This window comes from Gavia stellata, chromosome 8 (assembly GCF_030936135.1).
Source record: "Gavia stellata isolate bGavSte3 chromosome 8, bGavSte3.hap2, whole genome shotgun sequence".
Classification (NCBI taxonomy): Eukaryota; Metazoa; Chordata; class Aves; order Gaviiformes; family Gaviidae; genus Gavia; species Gavia stellata.
In genome coordinates, this window is record NC_082601.1 from 810716 (window position 1) to 826177 (window position 15462).

At 44.7% G+C, this 15462-nt stretch overlaps 1 protein-coding gene across 1 annotated transcript in view; it reads left to right on the forward strand.

Annotated features, from left to right (window-relative positions):
* The window catches only part of ACVR1 (activin A receptor type 1), a 69793-nt gene extending 59996 nt beyond the window's left edge, over positions 1–9797 (forward strand). Inside the window, exons 9-10 of the mRNA XM_059820694.1 lie at positions 5739–5869; positions 6929–9797. Coding sequence (XP_059676677.1) covers positions 5739–5869; positions 6929–7063 — 266 coding nt within the window. The 3' untranslated portion in view covers positions 7064–9797. The remainder of the gene's footprint in view (positions 1–5738; positions 5870–6928) is intronic.
* Positions 9798–15462: the final 5665 nt, after the last annotated feature.

Below are 15462 nucleotides of genomic sequence, written 5' to 3' on the forward strand. Positions count from 1 at the left end.
AAGTGGACAGGAGGAGGCAGAAGACGCCCTTCAGGCATGTCTGCAGACACTGGCAGTGATGGATTGTTAATCGCCACGTGTTTAGATCTGAGGAAACTCTGAATAGTCGTATGCATTTACTGGCTCTGTGTCTGTCTGATCTATTCCAACTAAATCCAAATCTGGGGTTCTGTAACTGACATCAGACAACGGGTTTATCATCCTCAGGAAAAGATGACTAGTTGTTTGTTTGCTGCAGTACCTCTGAGCTCTGATGGTAAGCTGGAACCCTGCAGGGCTGGTGCCAGCCAGGGTGCCTGCCAGCTTAGGATCCAAGTATGAACTAGTTCGAAGGGGGCATGGCCAGAACGATAGGCAGTAGTCAGAGTGGCTCAAACTGAAGAACTGAGGGCTTTTTTTGCTGGGAGCTATTGCAAGTCAGAATTTGAGGGAAGACTTTGGAGGAAAGGATTAAGATAGCTTTAGACATTCTCAAAAAGCAGCTGTTGAGAGCCGAAGGAAGGAGTGTGGGAAGCTTTGTGGAGAGAGGAGCAGTGAGTGGACAAAGGTAGGCTGCAATAAGATACAGCAGTGAAGGCTTGTGGTAGCTAGTACAGAATAACAAAGCCTGGCTCAAATTCTAGTGGAAGTTAAAGTATTTGCCTTATTTCTCGTCCATTATCTCCCCTCCATTCCCTGACCTCAGTGGAAATTTGTCCAAATGGTGTAAGCACTGGACTACGGGGAGTGGGGAGAGAGGACAGGCAAATGTGCAGCAGCTCTAGAAGCAAATATTGTTATTATGTTTAAAGTGCAGGACTTCTTCTAAATATGAACCTTTTACTCCATCTGTTACCTGTTGGTGGCCAAAATAATTTACTGAGTTAAAAAAAAAAAAGTATTGCTCCCTTGTTCAGGATAATTCTCAGCACAGCAGCCACAGGCAGCTAGTTGTCTCCAGAAACACTGCAGTGAGGCTTGTTATGAGAAAGCTGCTGGAAGGTGGCACTTCTGAGATCTGCAGACCTTCTAAGCTTGCAGTGAGATTCCCTGGGGCCTGGAGCACTGTGCAAAGCCACTGTCTTCTCTAGGATACTTACGGGGTGCTTAAACAAAGCTGACTTGGAGGTAGCAAAATGCATCAGGTACGGGTGGGTAATTTAGGTTTCCTTGTAAGCACGAGAGCTTGCTTTGATAGCTCTGCAGAGAACCAAAATGGGCATTTCTCTGTGATCAAGAGAGCAGGGTAGTCTCTGTGGGTGGACAGCTGTTCTGGTGCAGTTTAACTTGCAGGGTCCATAGCGAGCAGCTCCTGTCTTGCTGGAAGCCGTTGGCAGTCATGGGACTGACTGCAGGAGCAGAAGGGAGCTTCCAGAGGCTCTCTGTGGGGTGGCCAGAGCTGAGCTCATGACCTCGCCTTCCTTCTCCCTTCACTGTCAGAGGAGTTACTTGAAGACGTATGCAGCAAAAGGAATAGGTATTGTTCTGATACAAGAACATACGTCAGCCGAATCGCAAAGTGTGATGATGATCTCAGGTGAAGGTGTATGTGGTTAATTAGAGAAAAGAGGAAAGTCTTCTAAATGCGTGGTGTTAGTTTTTCTTAGGATGTACTCTGTTTATTGGCAATTGTACGTCGTAGGCAATTATGAAGACTTGCTCATTGCATTGCCCAATATTTGGAGACCTCTGGGTTGCAGTTCATGTCAGTGTGAGTGCCTTGAGAATTTAAGCTGTAACCTCATTGTTTTCAGTGCAGTTTTATGTTCTGCACTTTGTCTGTCTCAGCAATCTGTGAGCACTGTAGTTTACCAGTTGCCATAATATGATGGGCTAGCTGGGCAGGGGCTGATTAATGCACTGTGCAAGAGGTGATGCTCGCTGCGATGGGAAGGGAAGCCAGCGCATAGAGGAGGCAGTCAGTCTTCCTCCGCACTGCCTGCCGAGGGACCGTGCTCGTAGCTGTGGGTGACGGGACCAGCAGCGCTTACAGGGGTGCTTGCTTACGCACAGGCACCGTGTAGAGTATTGTCTGTTTGAACGTAGCCATTGGCCTATGTGATGACGAAACTTCATGTTTAAGCTTTTGATAAGTTTGATTTTATTGCCAGTCTTGAATTTTGATTAGTTCACCTGGAATCTGTCTTGCCACAGTGCTCTTTTGGAGGCTGGTAATCCTTTGTAGAATATTAGATGTCTTTTTCTCTTTGTATATGAATATATGTTTATACTTGTATAAAAATACACACAGTCTTACCTAGTTACCCCTTGCAATGAGAAGACCACAAAATGGTATCTATTATTTAAATATTCCTGTGCTGAAGTTTTGAAACATATGTATTGCTGCAGTAACTGCGGTTCACAGACAACTTACCTGAGCTACTTTTAAACTACTTTAGTAGTTTACTTTAGAGCTCAGATTGTGCTGGTAGCTTCACCAAGATGGTATGAAACTCATCATGGACTACAGACCTACCGAAGACAGCCAGTAAATATTCAGTAATTTGATTCAGGCTGAGCTCAGTGGCACTGTGGAAGCACTTTTCACAGTAATACAGATACGTCATGACATTGGTCACGTCAATAAAGTCTTACGTTTAAGACGGTGTTACTAATTCTGCAGTACTTATTTCCAGTTGCTCAGTATTTCTGGCTGTGGACATAAGTAATTACATTTCCTTGCACTGGTTGGAAATGCAGTAAACATTTTTTCTCAAATCCAAGTGTTTAGCTGTGTGGAAATCATTACTTCATCAGGTGGTCACTCAGATAACCCTGTTTGATTTGTAGTAAGACTCTGGCACTGGGACTGAGCATGCTGAGGTCAAGGTAGCTTGCTCGTGTGAACTGGGTGATGGTGTGTCTTAGGTGGGCTAGAGGCACTTGTCAGTTACGTGTGCTAGACATTTTTGCTGCTATCCCATGCTGATGGACACTTGTCATCTCATTTCCTGGGTGGAAATGCAGAGTCTATTCCAGTGAGTCAGCCTGGTTTAGTACTTCAGTTCATGGAGACTCTGAAGTTATATCAGACTTATTAGTCAGATTACTTTTTAAAATTTATTTTAAAATTTTAAAATATGGGGGTTTTTACTTTTTTAAATTTTTTTTTTAAAAGCTTATCTAATGGTCCTCAAGGTGACACAGTGATTCTCAGTACTTTTTCCTCCTTATACTAAGCCACAACAGAAATGTGGTAGGAAACTCCTTTGCCACAACCAAGAGTACTTGTGTATTGTCTTTGTACAGTAGCAGGAGCCACTCAGCATTTCTCTCTGTACTGGAAAAATATAATTTAAACCCCCAAATCAGTATTTTACTCTCTTTAAATAGTCTAGCGCTTGTTCCTTGTAGAGTGGTTGTTCACTGCTTTTGAATGTGCTCCCTTCCTAGTGTACAGTGCCTTGCATCTTTCCTCACCTGGTACCTGGCACTTAGTTCTGTTCCTTGTGAATCTTCATTATCATTCCCAGTATTGTGATCTTGTTTGATTTTAATAGTAACACCAGAAGCTGAAAGACGTTTACTGCTCAAAGGCATCCCTGGCGTGTGATCATCATTACATCTACAAGGCTCTGTCTGTTGCTTAGGCGTTTGTGTAGCTCTTGCTTTCCTCCAACGGTTAGATTTGTGCATGCATAGGACAAGCTGATGTTAAAGTAATGAAGAATAAAGGTGAAGAAAACGCTACTGTGTGTGTGAGTTCTAGTTGATTTGAGTAGCAAAAAGCCAGCAACCCTGGGGAGAAAAAAATACAGTATCTTGTACATTACAGAAGTCGCCTTACAAGTGTCCAGAAAGCAGCAAGCTGTAGGTTGTTCTGAACGACGCTCCGGTCTCCCTCGTAGCGAGCGGCTGGCTCGCTTTCCTGGGGCAGCGGGCGAGGGAAGCGTGTCACAGTTCAGTGACGGTTTTGCGAGCAGAGCGGTGTGGGCTAGAGGTTGCAGTGGCTCACTGGCACCGCTGACCGGCAGCTGCCGAGCCAGCGGTGGTCTCAGGGGGTCTGTGACGTTTGGCTGTGGTAGATCGGAGTACTCTAGAATCACTCTATTGGAGTAAAGGCTAGACCCAGTTCATTTCGTGTTTATTACTATATGTCTTATCTGAAATAGCCAGTTAGATACCCTATACTTTGGAAAAAACACATGAAAATATAAATTAGAGCCAGACTCTCTCTTTTAGTGATAAAGTTCATCTGTAATACCCTAATGACCCTGGAAACGTTTTCAGAGCCACATGACGTAGCTCTGAAGCTCTGCATTTGACTCATATAAAGCTACTGCTCAATCTGAAACGGAAGTATAGACGATGTGGATACACAAGAGGTTTTTTCTGTTCTTGAGTTACCACAATAAACTTTATTCTGTGTTCTGGGAGGAAGCAGGAGGAGTGTAAAAACAAGAGTTCAGCCCTGTAGGCGATGTTTGGTATATGCAATTACGAATTGCTCGAAGGAGGAGGGTGGGTGATGCATCTTTACGCAGCATGTAATACAGTCTGTCCTTCTGCATCCATGTCAGAATACCATAGGGCAAACCCAGCAGTCTGCTAGTTACTTTGTTATGGTAACCTGCTTGGGTAGCCAGATCTTTTAACTGCCCTACTGTTCTCTAAGGGAGCTGTCATTTCCTGCAAACCATTTCCCTTTTTGACTAGTCGTCACAAATAGGGATTTACAGATTTTTACAGAGGATCTATGGGATTTTGATCTTCATCTCCAATAGAACAAGAAAACTAAATCCCAACCTCTGTAGCAAAGTTTGAGAACCTCTTTTCAACTTCAGCGTATCTAAAGCAACAGAAATGCCCCTGGATTTCACGTACGTCTGACTGTGGGATAGCTGCCAGTCTGCTAAAAAGCAGTTTTAAGATTGATCTGCCGATGTTTCTACTGTACATAGAGGGCCTCATTCACTTGGTGTTTTTCCATGCTGCTGACCCAAATGCCTTTGAACACTAGTTTTTAATTTGGCTTCCTAAGAAAGCTGAGCTCCCTATAGATCATTTGTGAGCTTAATCCCCTGATGAAACAGCAGTGCTGCATGCATGCCTTAAAGAGTAGGCAAAAGGCTTTTTAGCCTGCCAGTTCTATGTAAGCTGGGTGACAAGTTGTGAGAGCACACACAAACTCGTTTTTCAACGCAGAACCCTAGAAGATGCATTCAGACACTGGGGTGCCACAGGCTCTCAGGTGTTTGGCTTTGTGATGGCATCTGGTGCCAATTACCCTAGGTATTTTACTATTTTAATAATGAGAAATAAAATTACTTGAAGCAGCAGTGTGAGGGTCTGTAGATGCTGACATGCTTATGGGACTCTTTCAGGAATCATAAAACCACGCAAAGTGTATGGTAAGCCTATTATAAACCACAATGCAGACCTTACATTTTCTACATTTGCTAGTAGAAATCCCAGTTTTGTGGTAGTCAGTAAACCTCCATGCATTATAAAAGATGGCCTTTTGGCAAGGGAATTTATTTCTCATCATTTCAGCTCAAGCATCTGCAAAATGGATATAGTTCTTTCTTTGTGGAATTGTAGTATGAGCGAATTACTTAACATTTTGGGTAGAAAAAGCTGTTCCTATGATAGTAAGTGCTGTTCTGTTGTTTAATGGCTGCTTGACACTGTGGTGTTAACTTTTAAAAGATTTTTGTGCTGCTTAGATGGCTGGGTCATCTGCTTTCTCTTTCTGTGCAGAAATGCTGTTTCACTGATACAGTCATTAAATAATGCCTCTCTTGTTTGTGTCTCACTAGGTATTGTGGAAGACTATAAACCACCATTTTATGACTTGGTTCCAAATGATCCCAGTTTTGAAGACATGAGAAAAGTGGTCTGTGTAGATCAGCAAAGGCCGAACATTCCCAACAGATGGTTCTCAGACCCTGTAAGTGGATGTACCTGTGGGTAGTTTGCAGAAGATGAGAGCTGACCTTTCTTCTTTTGAAATAGTCATGAAAGTTATTTTCAGTTATCACTTGAAACTGAAATGATCACAATGTGACTTGTGAGGAGCATTACCTGTACAGATTTCGGAAGCGTGCTGGTGCAGACCTTTATCTTGGAGCAGGAGGGAAATGCAGTGAGCAAACTTAAGACTTAAGTCTGAGCTATTCACAGATTAGCCTTTTAGTAGCACGATTTAACAATAACTATTTTAAAGCTGCTCTTCCTATGTTGTTGTTAGCTTTCCAAGGGGAAATTTCTTTAAGGGCAAGGTAGCCTGTGTAGGCCTTTCTGTGGCTTATAAGCATGCAGATTTGGAACAGAATTTTGGGGTCTCTCCTGCCTACAGGATAAGAGACTCTTCGTCTTTTTGAAAGGCTAGTGCTGGTGTTTATTTTTCTTCATCAGAATCAGTCTGGACTCTCCAGGTTGACCAGCTATTTTGTTCCTTATTACTGAAGCTATGGAGGTTGGTTTGAATCTGTACAGCTGGCTAGGGCCGGCAAGGACCAGAGGTCCCAGCTATAAGGTTTCGGTTGTAGAGCCGTGACCTGTGCTGCCGCACCAGCTGGCTGTGAATCCCAGCCATTTAAAGCTGTGCTGGACACGACGAAATCACGGACAGAAAATCTGTACCTTCTCTGGCTTCCTTCACTGATCTTGCAGGAGTCAGCTTCATTGAAAAGAGATTCTGTTAGTGTTTTCTTAATTAGGAAAAAAACCGTAATGCCATTGTTTAAAATTACACTAGCTTGTCACGCCAGTCAGCCCAGTTATTCTCTTGGTTTAACCACTTGATCAAACTTGGGGTTTTTTCAACGTGTGAAAGCTGTATATTTGATAGATAGCAGTAAACTCTCTGTAGACTCTGAAAATTGAGTATTAATCAGGCAATAAAACCTTATTGTGTTAGTGCTTAACCCAATCGAGTGCTTTCTTCTTGGCTTGTGATTTGTGTACTTACATGCGTGTTTTGGGGTTTTTTTAATTCTTTTTGCAGACATTAACATCTCTTGCCAAGCTGATGAAAGAATGCTGGTATCAAAACCCGTCAGCGAGACTAACAGCCCTGCGAATCAAAAAGACTTTGACCAAAATTGATAATTCCTTAGATAAACTGAAAGCTGACTGTTGACCTTCTTCTCGTGGTGCTCTCCTGATAGGAAGGCATTTGTCTGGTTCAGAAGTAGTCTGGCCAGACAGTTTATACGATTGGTCCCCATGTGGCTACTTATAGAGGCAGAAGTTCTTACCAAGCCATCTGTTTGGGAGACATCGGAACCATATGGACTTTGCTCAGTGACTACAATGGGCATTTCACAAATGGTCAAGCTACAAGGACTCACGCTGGATGTACTGTTGCAAAGGTAGTGGCCTGAAGGAAGACAGAGAAATCCTAAGACAAGATCAGGGCATTAAATAACAGCTTTGAACAGCTTTTTTCTTTTTTTTAATTCTCCTAATCACTCCCAGGTGAATACATGGAAGTGGTAAATTTTAATCAGCAATATTGCCTGTGCTTCTCTTCTTTATTGCACTAGGAATTCTTTGCATTCCTTACTTGCACTGTCACTGTTAATTTTAATGACATGACTTGCCAAAAATATGATTGGCTGTATACTACATTGATCTATGCCTGAGTAATAGGAAATTAATTTGGTAAACTGAAAATGTAACTGTCAGATTTTAGCTGCATTTTACATGTGTACTGATGTTTACAATAATGCTGAACATTAGGAATTTCTCGTTTATACAAAACTTGCAAATTATTTATTACTAGTGCACTTGCCAGTTTTTTAAACTGTAAAATAAGTGCATAAAGTTAAAGCTTATTTTTATGTGGCCTCTTTCATGATTTCTTACACAGATGTTTTTGTAACACAATATAACCTGAAACATAAATTGTTTTCTGTATTACCATATTACAACTCGATAGTCACGTTTTAAGTGCTTCACATTTGTAGGTGTGTGGTCTGTAACATATTTTCAGTTCAAATATGGAACATATATATAGCCATTACCCACATGACACTGTGTCTAGTATCTTACTGATCTAGAAAAGGAAAGCAATGGAGGAATTAACTAGAATTTTAGGTCATGAATGCTGTGGGGAAAATGCATTTTATTTCTTCTGAGCTATATAATATGCATTTAAACTCTGCCAGAAAAATAACTATTTTGTTTTAATCTACTTTTTCTATTTAGTAGTTATTTGTATAAATTAAATAGAATGTTTTCAAGTCAAACAAAAGAGTGTTTTAGTTCTCTTAATGCCTACTAGTAACAAAGGTATACTAATGCAGCAGCGGGTATCTCCAGGCATACGCTCGCAGGTGAATAGAGCTGGTCCAGGTCGATACTGGGTGGAACACCAAGGTACGAGGCTGCTCACAGTTGTTTGTCTGGCTGTGTTTTTCCTGTACTGAACTGAATCCCAAAATAGTACAGCAGGGAACTGGTGTCCTCTCTTCGGTTGTGACACCAGCCGTGTCCATGCAAACCACCTAGAGCATGGCTTGCAGAGGAGGTGCGTTATCCCCAGCCTCAGGGGGAGTAATTCAGCTTTGCACCCAGAGAACTGTTTTCTCTGCTTGTGCCTTTGATACTGCATTCTTAACTGTTATGCCAAGCGGAAGAGTAACTAGGAAGTGACAGTGCCCTTTCATCCGTGGAAAAGAACTCCTTTATTCATGCGCTTGAAATCCTCCTGGTTATCTAAGGACCTGGATAGTAATTAGCCATTCGGATGTGTTTCCTTTCTGGGTTAAAAAATTTCTCTGAGTTTCCCTTCTGTGATTTAAGTCTGCCAGATTCTGCTTTCCTGTTTCTCTTAATTTTTCCTTCTCAGCCCCAGTCTTCCTTGTCCTGCTCCGGCCAAGGGGCATGCCTTTCTTTTTCTACATTTCTAGTGCAGCAGTAACAGCCAAGTTTGCTGGGTGGTTACTGCATGGCCTGAGAGACTGCATAGTACAATGGCTCTGCAGAGCAGATTGAATTGATAGCATTTGCTAGGTCTCTTAATTAAACTTGATGGAATCTGAGCAGATCCAGTGCTGCAAAAAACGTAGGAAAAGCAGGATCTGATTAGTTTTTATTGTTAGTTTTTAATAGGAAGTCAAAGGCTCAGTTGCCTGAATGTATTCCGGTTTGCTTTAAACTGGTTTGTGTATGTGGTGCATGCTGGGCTAACTGTTAAATAACTGCAGCCCAGGAGGCTCAGTGTTTCAGCAGGGACTCGAGTGACTTGGTCTGTTGGGCTGAAGATGCTATAGGAATGGAAGTAACTAGTGACAGTTACAACTGCAAAATGAGTAGCTGTGTTGGCGAGGATTTTCTGATACCGAGTATGGCCTGAAGTTCTTTAGTTCTAGGTGCCTGGTGCGCACAGGTATATCTTTCTTCTGCGTGTATTCATGTGATGGAAGGGGCATCAGTACTTAAAACAAATGGGAAGTGAGGCAACCTGCTGTGGGGGTCCCAGGCTGCTGCAGTGCCCAGTGAGGACAGCTGGGGACGGCCGGACAGTGGAGGGCGAGAGGAGAGGAGCTCTGCAGACAGACAGGGACAGAGCCAGAGGGGAAAGTTCAGTTTAAAGTGGCTGGTTAGGTTTTCTACTTCGAGTTTTCACACCTCCAGCATTTTCCAGTACAGATGTTGGAGGAGAGGGACAATCTGTCACGCTGATGATTAATAACAGTTCTGGCCATGTTGGCTGAATTTGCGGTGCCTTTCTCAAACGCTAACATACTGAGTCACAGCATCTTACTAGGTATTAGGGAAGATGGTCATGTTAAATACTTGATCCATCTCTTCTTTGCTCTGTAGCGTCTTCTGAAAAGTACTGTGTCCGTAGAACAACAACGTGATTTCAGGTTGAAAACACTCTATAGTGGTTTACTTTGCTGTCTATGAAGATCTGAATTTTCTAACCGCAGCATTGGGTACCGGTCTGTTATCTGTGCTAGCACTAGTTGGGATCCCGCAGGATGTGGGGCCTGCAGCAAGGAAGCACACAGTTTTCCAGGGGACTCCTCCAGGGCCGGGCTCTGGCAACCACTGGCCTCTTCCGAGTGTGGATATGGACTTGACTGAGGAACTTTAGCATGAATTAAAACTGGACTCTTGGCTCTCCCTGTCTATAAAACAGGGATAACCAACTAAAGGATAAAAACACCCCAGTAATATCCTGTTTATCCTGTGTTAGGTAAAGATTGTCCAGGCAAGCTGCTGGCAGGGTAACAAAGTCTGTCCAATGCTAGGACTCCTAGGCACTCATCGATGTGCTAGGCAAGGTCATTTTAATCGGTGCTGCTGCTAGGAGCTTCCTTTTGCATGTCAAGACATCCAGGGATTTTAAACAAAATTCACATTCATGCTCTGCCAATGAAGTATTTTTGGTCCAGGCTTTGACTGAACTATTGGAAATGTTAACTAATTTTTTTTTTTTTAAATTAGGTGACTATTGGCAAACTTGAATCAAGAAAATTGAGTGGAAGAAAATCATAAGAAGTAATTTCTTAATTTCTTATCCCTTGACTTAGGGATAAGTCATTCAGCACTGTGCTCTTCTAATGTATAGTTGCTACTGAGGGTAGTCAGGGTCCACGCTTTCAAAAAATAGCAGAAATAGCAGCGTTCTGAACAGTGCTCTTGGGAACTGGAGGGTGGTGCACTGGGAGCACAGAAGGGAAAGCTCAGTGATAGCCAGTGGAGGATTATCTGCGGTCTGTGTTATTTAACCTCATTTTCAAGCGTCCGGACAGTCATAGGAGAAAATTTGTTGCTGCTTTTCCCCTCAAGGTGTCAAGGCTTGGGCAGTGGGGGTGAGTTTCCGAGTGATGTGTGTGAAGATAACACCCCCACCCTCCCACGCTATTTTTCCAGCATATTTATTAATCAATGTTCCTCTAGTACCCCCATAAAATCTAATCTTCTAAAGAGATTTGGAATGCTTATATATAATCTGCTGCATTAAGGGCGTCACTGCATTTATTACTATGGAGATGGCACAAGCAGTTCCATACTTGAATTATTCATGTGTCTGGCAGATTTGCACTGTACGCAGCCAATATGGATCTGGGGTGTTGTCGTTCGAGCAGTGCCTGGCCATATATCAGAGCCCTAGTAAGAGGAGGCCCTGGATGTAAAAATAAATGAAACGATGCATCAGCGCGTGAGTAGCACGGTCCGTCTGCTTCGGCTATCCTGGTGATCAGTATGACCACCTGCCAGTTTCAGGAGGAAGGCTAGGCAAAAACCAGAGATACTTCAGATTTGGGGGGAAGGTTGTTGCTTTTTGTGTGTATTTCCCTTTTTCATGTGCAGAAGGCTTGTTTATTATCGGTTAGGAATGTGTCACTCTTTGACAGGTTCCTGGGGACAGCTGCCTGAAGCAGACCGTGGCTAGGGACTTGTGTTGGTGTTGCTGTAGTGAAGTCACTGAAGGCTTCCTCCCACTTGTCTGTAACTTTCCTTCTGGGCCTTTGGTGCTGGAATTTTCCGTGAAAATCCATATCAAGCCCTCAAGAATTTATTTACCTGGATTAAACTGTTTTGACAGGGGCAGGGACAAGGAGGAATTATCTTCCCTACAGGGCAAAATGTCTGCTGTGCAGAAAGATTGGCCTTGGTGTAGTGGTTGGCATCAGAGAAGGGAAACAAAGATGTTACAGGTGCTGTTCCATTGATACAGAGAGAACATACATCTCTCTCAAACACAGAATACGTTTTTACATTTTAAAGCTAAGATTTGTGTGGGAAAAGTAACATTTTATCAAATGTAAAGTTAATGATGTACTGTGACAGATGCTGTCATCTGGGAATAGCGCATTTGCTTTGCCCCCAGTTGGAAGGAAAAAAGCTCACCACGCTTCTAGTGCCTGAACCAAGAAACCATGCCAAGACACAAGCCAAAGCATGCCAGGAAAAGCAAGGCGCAGCCGCATGCGGTTTACGTCAGTCTTGGCCCGTCGCGGTGGAAGAGAGGCTGCGAGAGGGACCTCTGGTACTCATGGAGGAGAAGCTGGGACCTTCCCTGTAGAAACTGCAGTTGCTCACTGGTTATGGACTCATCTCGATACCTCCAGATCCTGCGTGGTGGAGAGCCCTGTGAAGCCTGCAGAAGGGATCTTCCAAGGGGTTTGGGACATCTGCTCGCTGGGTCAACCTGTTCTGTACCAGCCAGACTGCTCAGAGGTCCAGGAACCTGGTCCTCTTGGGGATGGTGGCCTGTAACACAAAACACCAAAGTGCCTGCCAGCTGTCAGACTTGGGAGACTTAGTTGTTGGGTTGGTTTTGTTTTTTTTTTAAAAAAAGTGTCCCCCTTTCCACCACAATCGTTGCCGTGTGTTGCTCTGTGCGTAGTGGCGTTTGTCCCAGCAACATGTCTCAACCTGGGGGCGTAGCCCTGGCGGAGCAGCACGAGAGCTGGTGTACGTGTCCTGTCCTCCAGCCTGGGGGAGCTCCTCAGGACTGTCTTTATACTTACAGATGTAATAAATATCTCTGCTTGTTCTTGACCAAAACGTTCCTGCCTTGTATGGGTGGCTGGGTGGACAGTGCTGTGCAGCCCCCAGGGCTGTGCTTCCCCCCCGCCCTGGCGCGAGGCAGGGTTACACCAGGCGGGAGGCAGAGAGAGGCGGCTGCTCTGCTGGAGGGGACACGGCCCAGCGCTTGCTGCGGGGCGCGGGACGAGCGATGACCCCGGACGGAGAGCAGGGACGAATCCTGCAGCGGCCACTGACCGAAAAAGCCGCTCCATCCTCCTCCCTGCTGGGCAGTGCCTGTTGGTGGGGCTTCAGTGCATGCTTCAAAGCATGCTGAGGGTTTTGTACAGGGGTTTTTCATCTTTGAGCTGTGTGACTGATGAAGCAGCTGGTCTGCAGATGATGTGAGGTGGATTTTAAAAAGTACCTATCATCAATAATTACTAATTTGTCTTTCCTACTGCAGTCCCCACCGAAACGCTGACCACCTTTTCCAGTGGAACAACTGAGGGTTTCACTGTCACAGACGCCCTGAATTCCTAAAATCAACAACGTTCAGATACTAACATCAGTTTTAGCACCTCCACGTGTTTCTTACTATGCTAAAATCTGTTCCTTTCAGAAAATGAAAAGCTGATGAGCTGATGCTGCATTCAGCTTCAATACCTGTATTTTTCTTCTTCCTGTAGGCACCTTGGAAAGCTTAAATTTTTTTTTTTGGTGGCTTTCAGAGCGTATGGAATGAGCCAGCACACTCTGACCTGATTAACTCTGGTGAGGCAGTACTTTTTAGGAAAGAGAGGAAGAGGCAAAGAGTGCACTGGTTACAGTACTGCACTGCTGTCAGGTCAGTTCCTCAGTTAATGCGGCACTTTACGGTTCCTTCTTTCTACTGGTTTAAAGACATTGGAGTGCCTTAGTGGAGTAAGGCTGCAATTTTCATCTCTTGTCAGTCTAGAAATGAAAAATCAAGTTCTAACCTTGGGAGTTACTTGAGGATTTTACCTGGTTTCTGTGTTTTTTCTAATCACTTAACTGCAGCAAGAGCTTTTAAACATGCTGTGACAACTCACCAGGGCGTGGGACGTCTGATGGCCGTGCTGCTGGTCGGGCTCAGTGTGCCGATGTGCCTTTGGTCCGGGCCTTTGTGTGCACAACCCCGGGAGCTTCATTGTCGCTGCCGGCAATGGGGCGAATGTCACAGGTTACGGGTTTTCTCGATGGAAATGGTTATGGGGTGTCTGCAGCAGTAGGAAGTCCTGCTGAGCGCTCTGCTAGTTCGCACCCATGGAGGCCAGCCGGCGGGGTCTTGTCGGGTGCTGCGCTACTCGTTGAAGTAAGCTGGGATGATGGCCTGGAGCACTGAGCCTCCCGCCGGGCCCTGGGGAGGCCATGGGGGTGGGCACCGGCACGCTTCCCTGCCTCTGGAAGTGCTGCCGCTGAAGCGTGCCTGCTCCCTCCCCGCTCCAGCGGTTTCACTGGGACACGCGTGCGGCAGCCGAGGGCTGTGACACTTCTGTGTATTGACTGCTGGGCTGGGCGCCTCACGCCCTTCGCAGAGCTGCGCAAGTGTCCGTCCTGCCCCGCTCCCCTCCGCAGCCCCTTCCCGGCCCGCTCCATCCCTCCTCTGGGCCGGCCGCCTGTGTGCTGGAGGCCCGTTTGCCGCTGTTTCTGTCTCCCGGGGGAGACCTGCTGGGGCTTTCTGTCTTCCCTGTTCCCAAACTCCCCTTCTGCGTCCGCTCCTCCCTCGCTGGTCCTGGGAGTTGTCCCTGTGGAGGGACAACTTCTTCCCAAGGGCCTTGCCCACCTTCCTCTCGTCTCCGCGAACCGCTCTTTTTCCGTTCGGGCTCAGAGGAAAGCTGTGTGCCAGCTATGGAGAGCTGTGCCAGAAGGAAATGGGCCTTAGCTAGCCCGGGGGCTGTTTTGTTAGAAGGCATTAAAACCTGCAGTCAACTTGTTCTTTTGATCTTTAAAAGGTCACGGCACACTGGGCTGAAGCTTGGTGGCCTTTGCTAACTGACTTAGGGACTTTGTATCACAGCAATCTCTTCCCCCCATAGGGCTCTGCAGCAACCTTCTGAATTTTTCACCACCCAAAAAACCCCCTACCCCAAATATCATAAATACTTTAGACTCAAGGAGTAGATCTCTTTCCATTCTTGGACCGTTCTCCTGGAAAACCTGGAGCCTTAAAATGCGACACCTACCAAAGGTGGTGGGGGGATCGTGAACTGTTGGATGCTAGCCAGGAATTTCAGTCTAAAATTTGCAAAAATAGCTACCACATTACATTGTCTACCTCCAATAAAGAGAACGTATCTTTAACACAAGTGCTAAACAGGAGGAAATTGGAAGGTCTAAAGGGCAGTTTACAAGAACAGCAGAACTGCTAGCAAAGGGAAGCTTGCCGTAACTCAGTGTACAAAGAAGCTGCGAAATAAGGAGGGGAAAATAATGCCTTTTGTCTGCCCATTTATCCTTGTTTGATGATTTACTCTATGTGGATCTCGCGATCTCTAACGCATGGAGTTAAAAATAGCTTAATATTTGTCATACGCTTGAGCTGTTCAAGAAACACGGAACCCAAACAACAGTGTTCTCTGACAGGAGTTCAAGCTGTAGACAACGTGAGCCCTCAACTGTATAGCAACTGATCGATCGCGTGGCTGGAGTTCAAATGATTGTGTTTCCACTTACATTGAAAACAAGCTGAAAACTGACAGATTTACTATGTCAAGTCTCTTGTAACGAGATTCTGTATGAGTTTAAAATACATGACGACCCACCTTCATTAGGAGAAGGAACATTGATGACAATAAAAAACAAAGGTGGCATTTTTTGCTGTTTCTAATCGCTCACTGAAATGAGATAATCTTAAATTGTGTTTTCTCTGCAAGCACCTTCTTAAATTGCCTGAGAAACTTCACAGAATTCAGTATTTTTAGTGCCCTCTGCTCTGTTTTATAAGGATTTCAAATGAAAATGGAAGCCTTTAGGGAAAGGGCTCTGGCCCTTTCCTCTACTCCTACCCTTTGTTCCTTTGGCCAA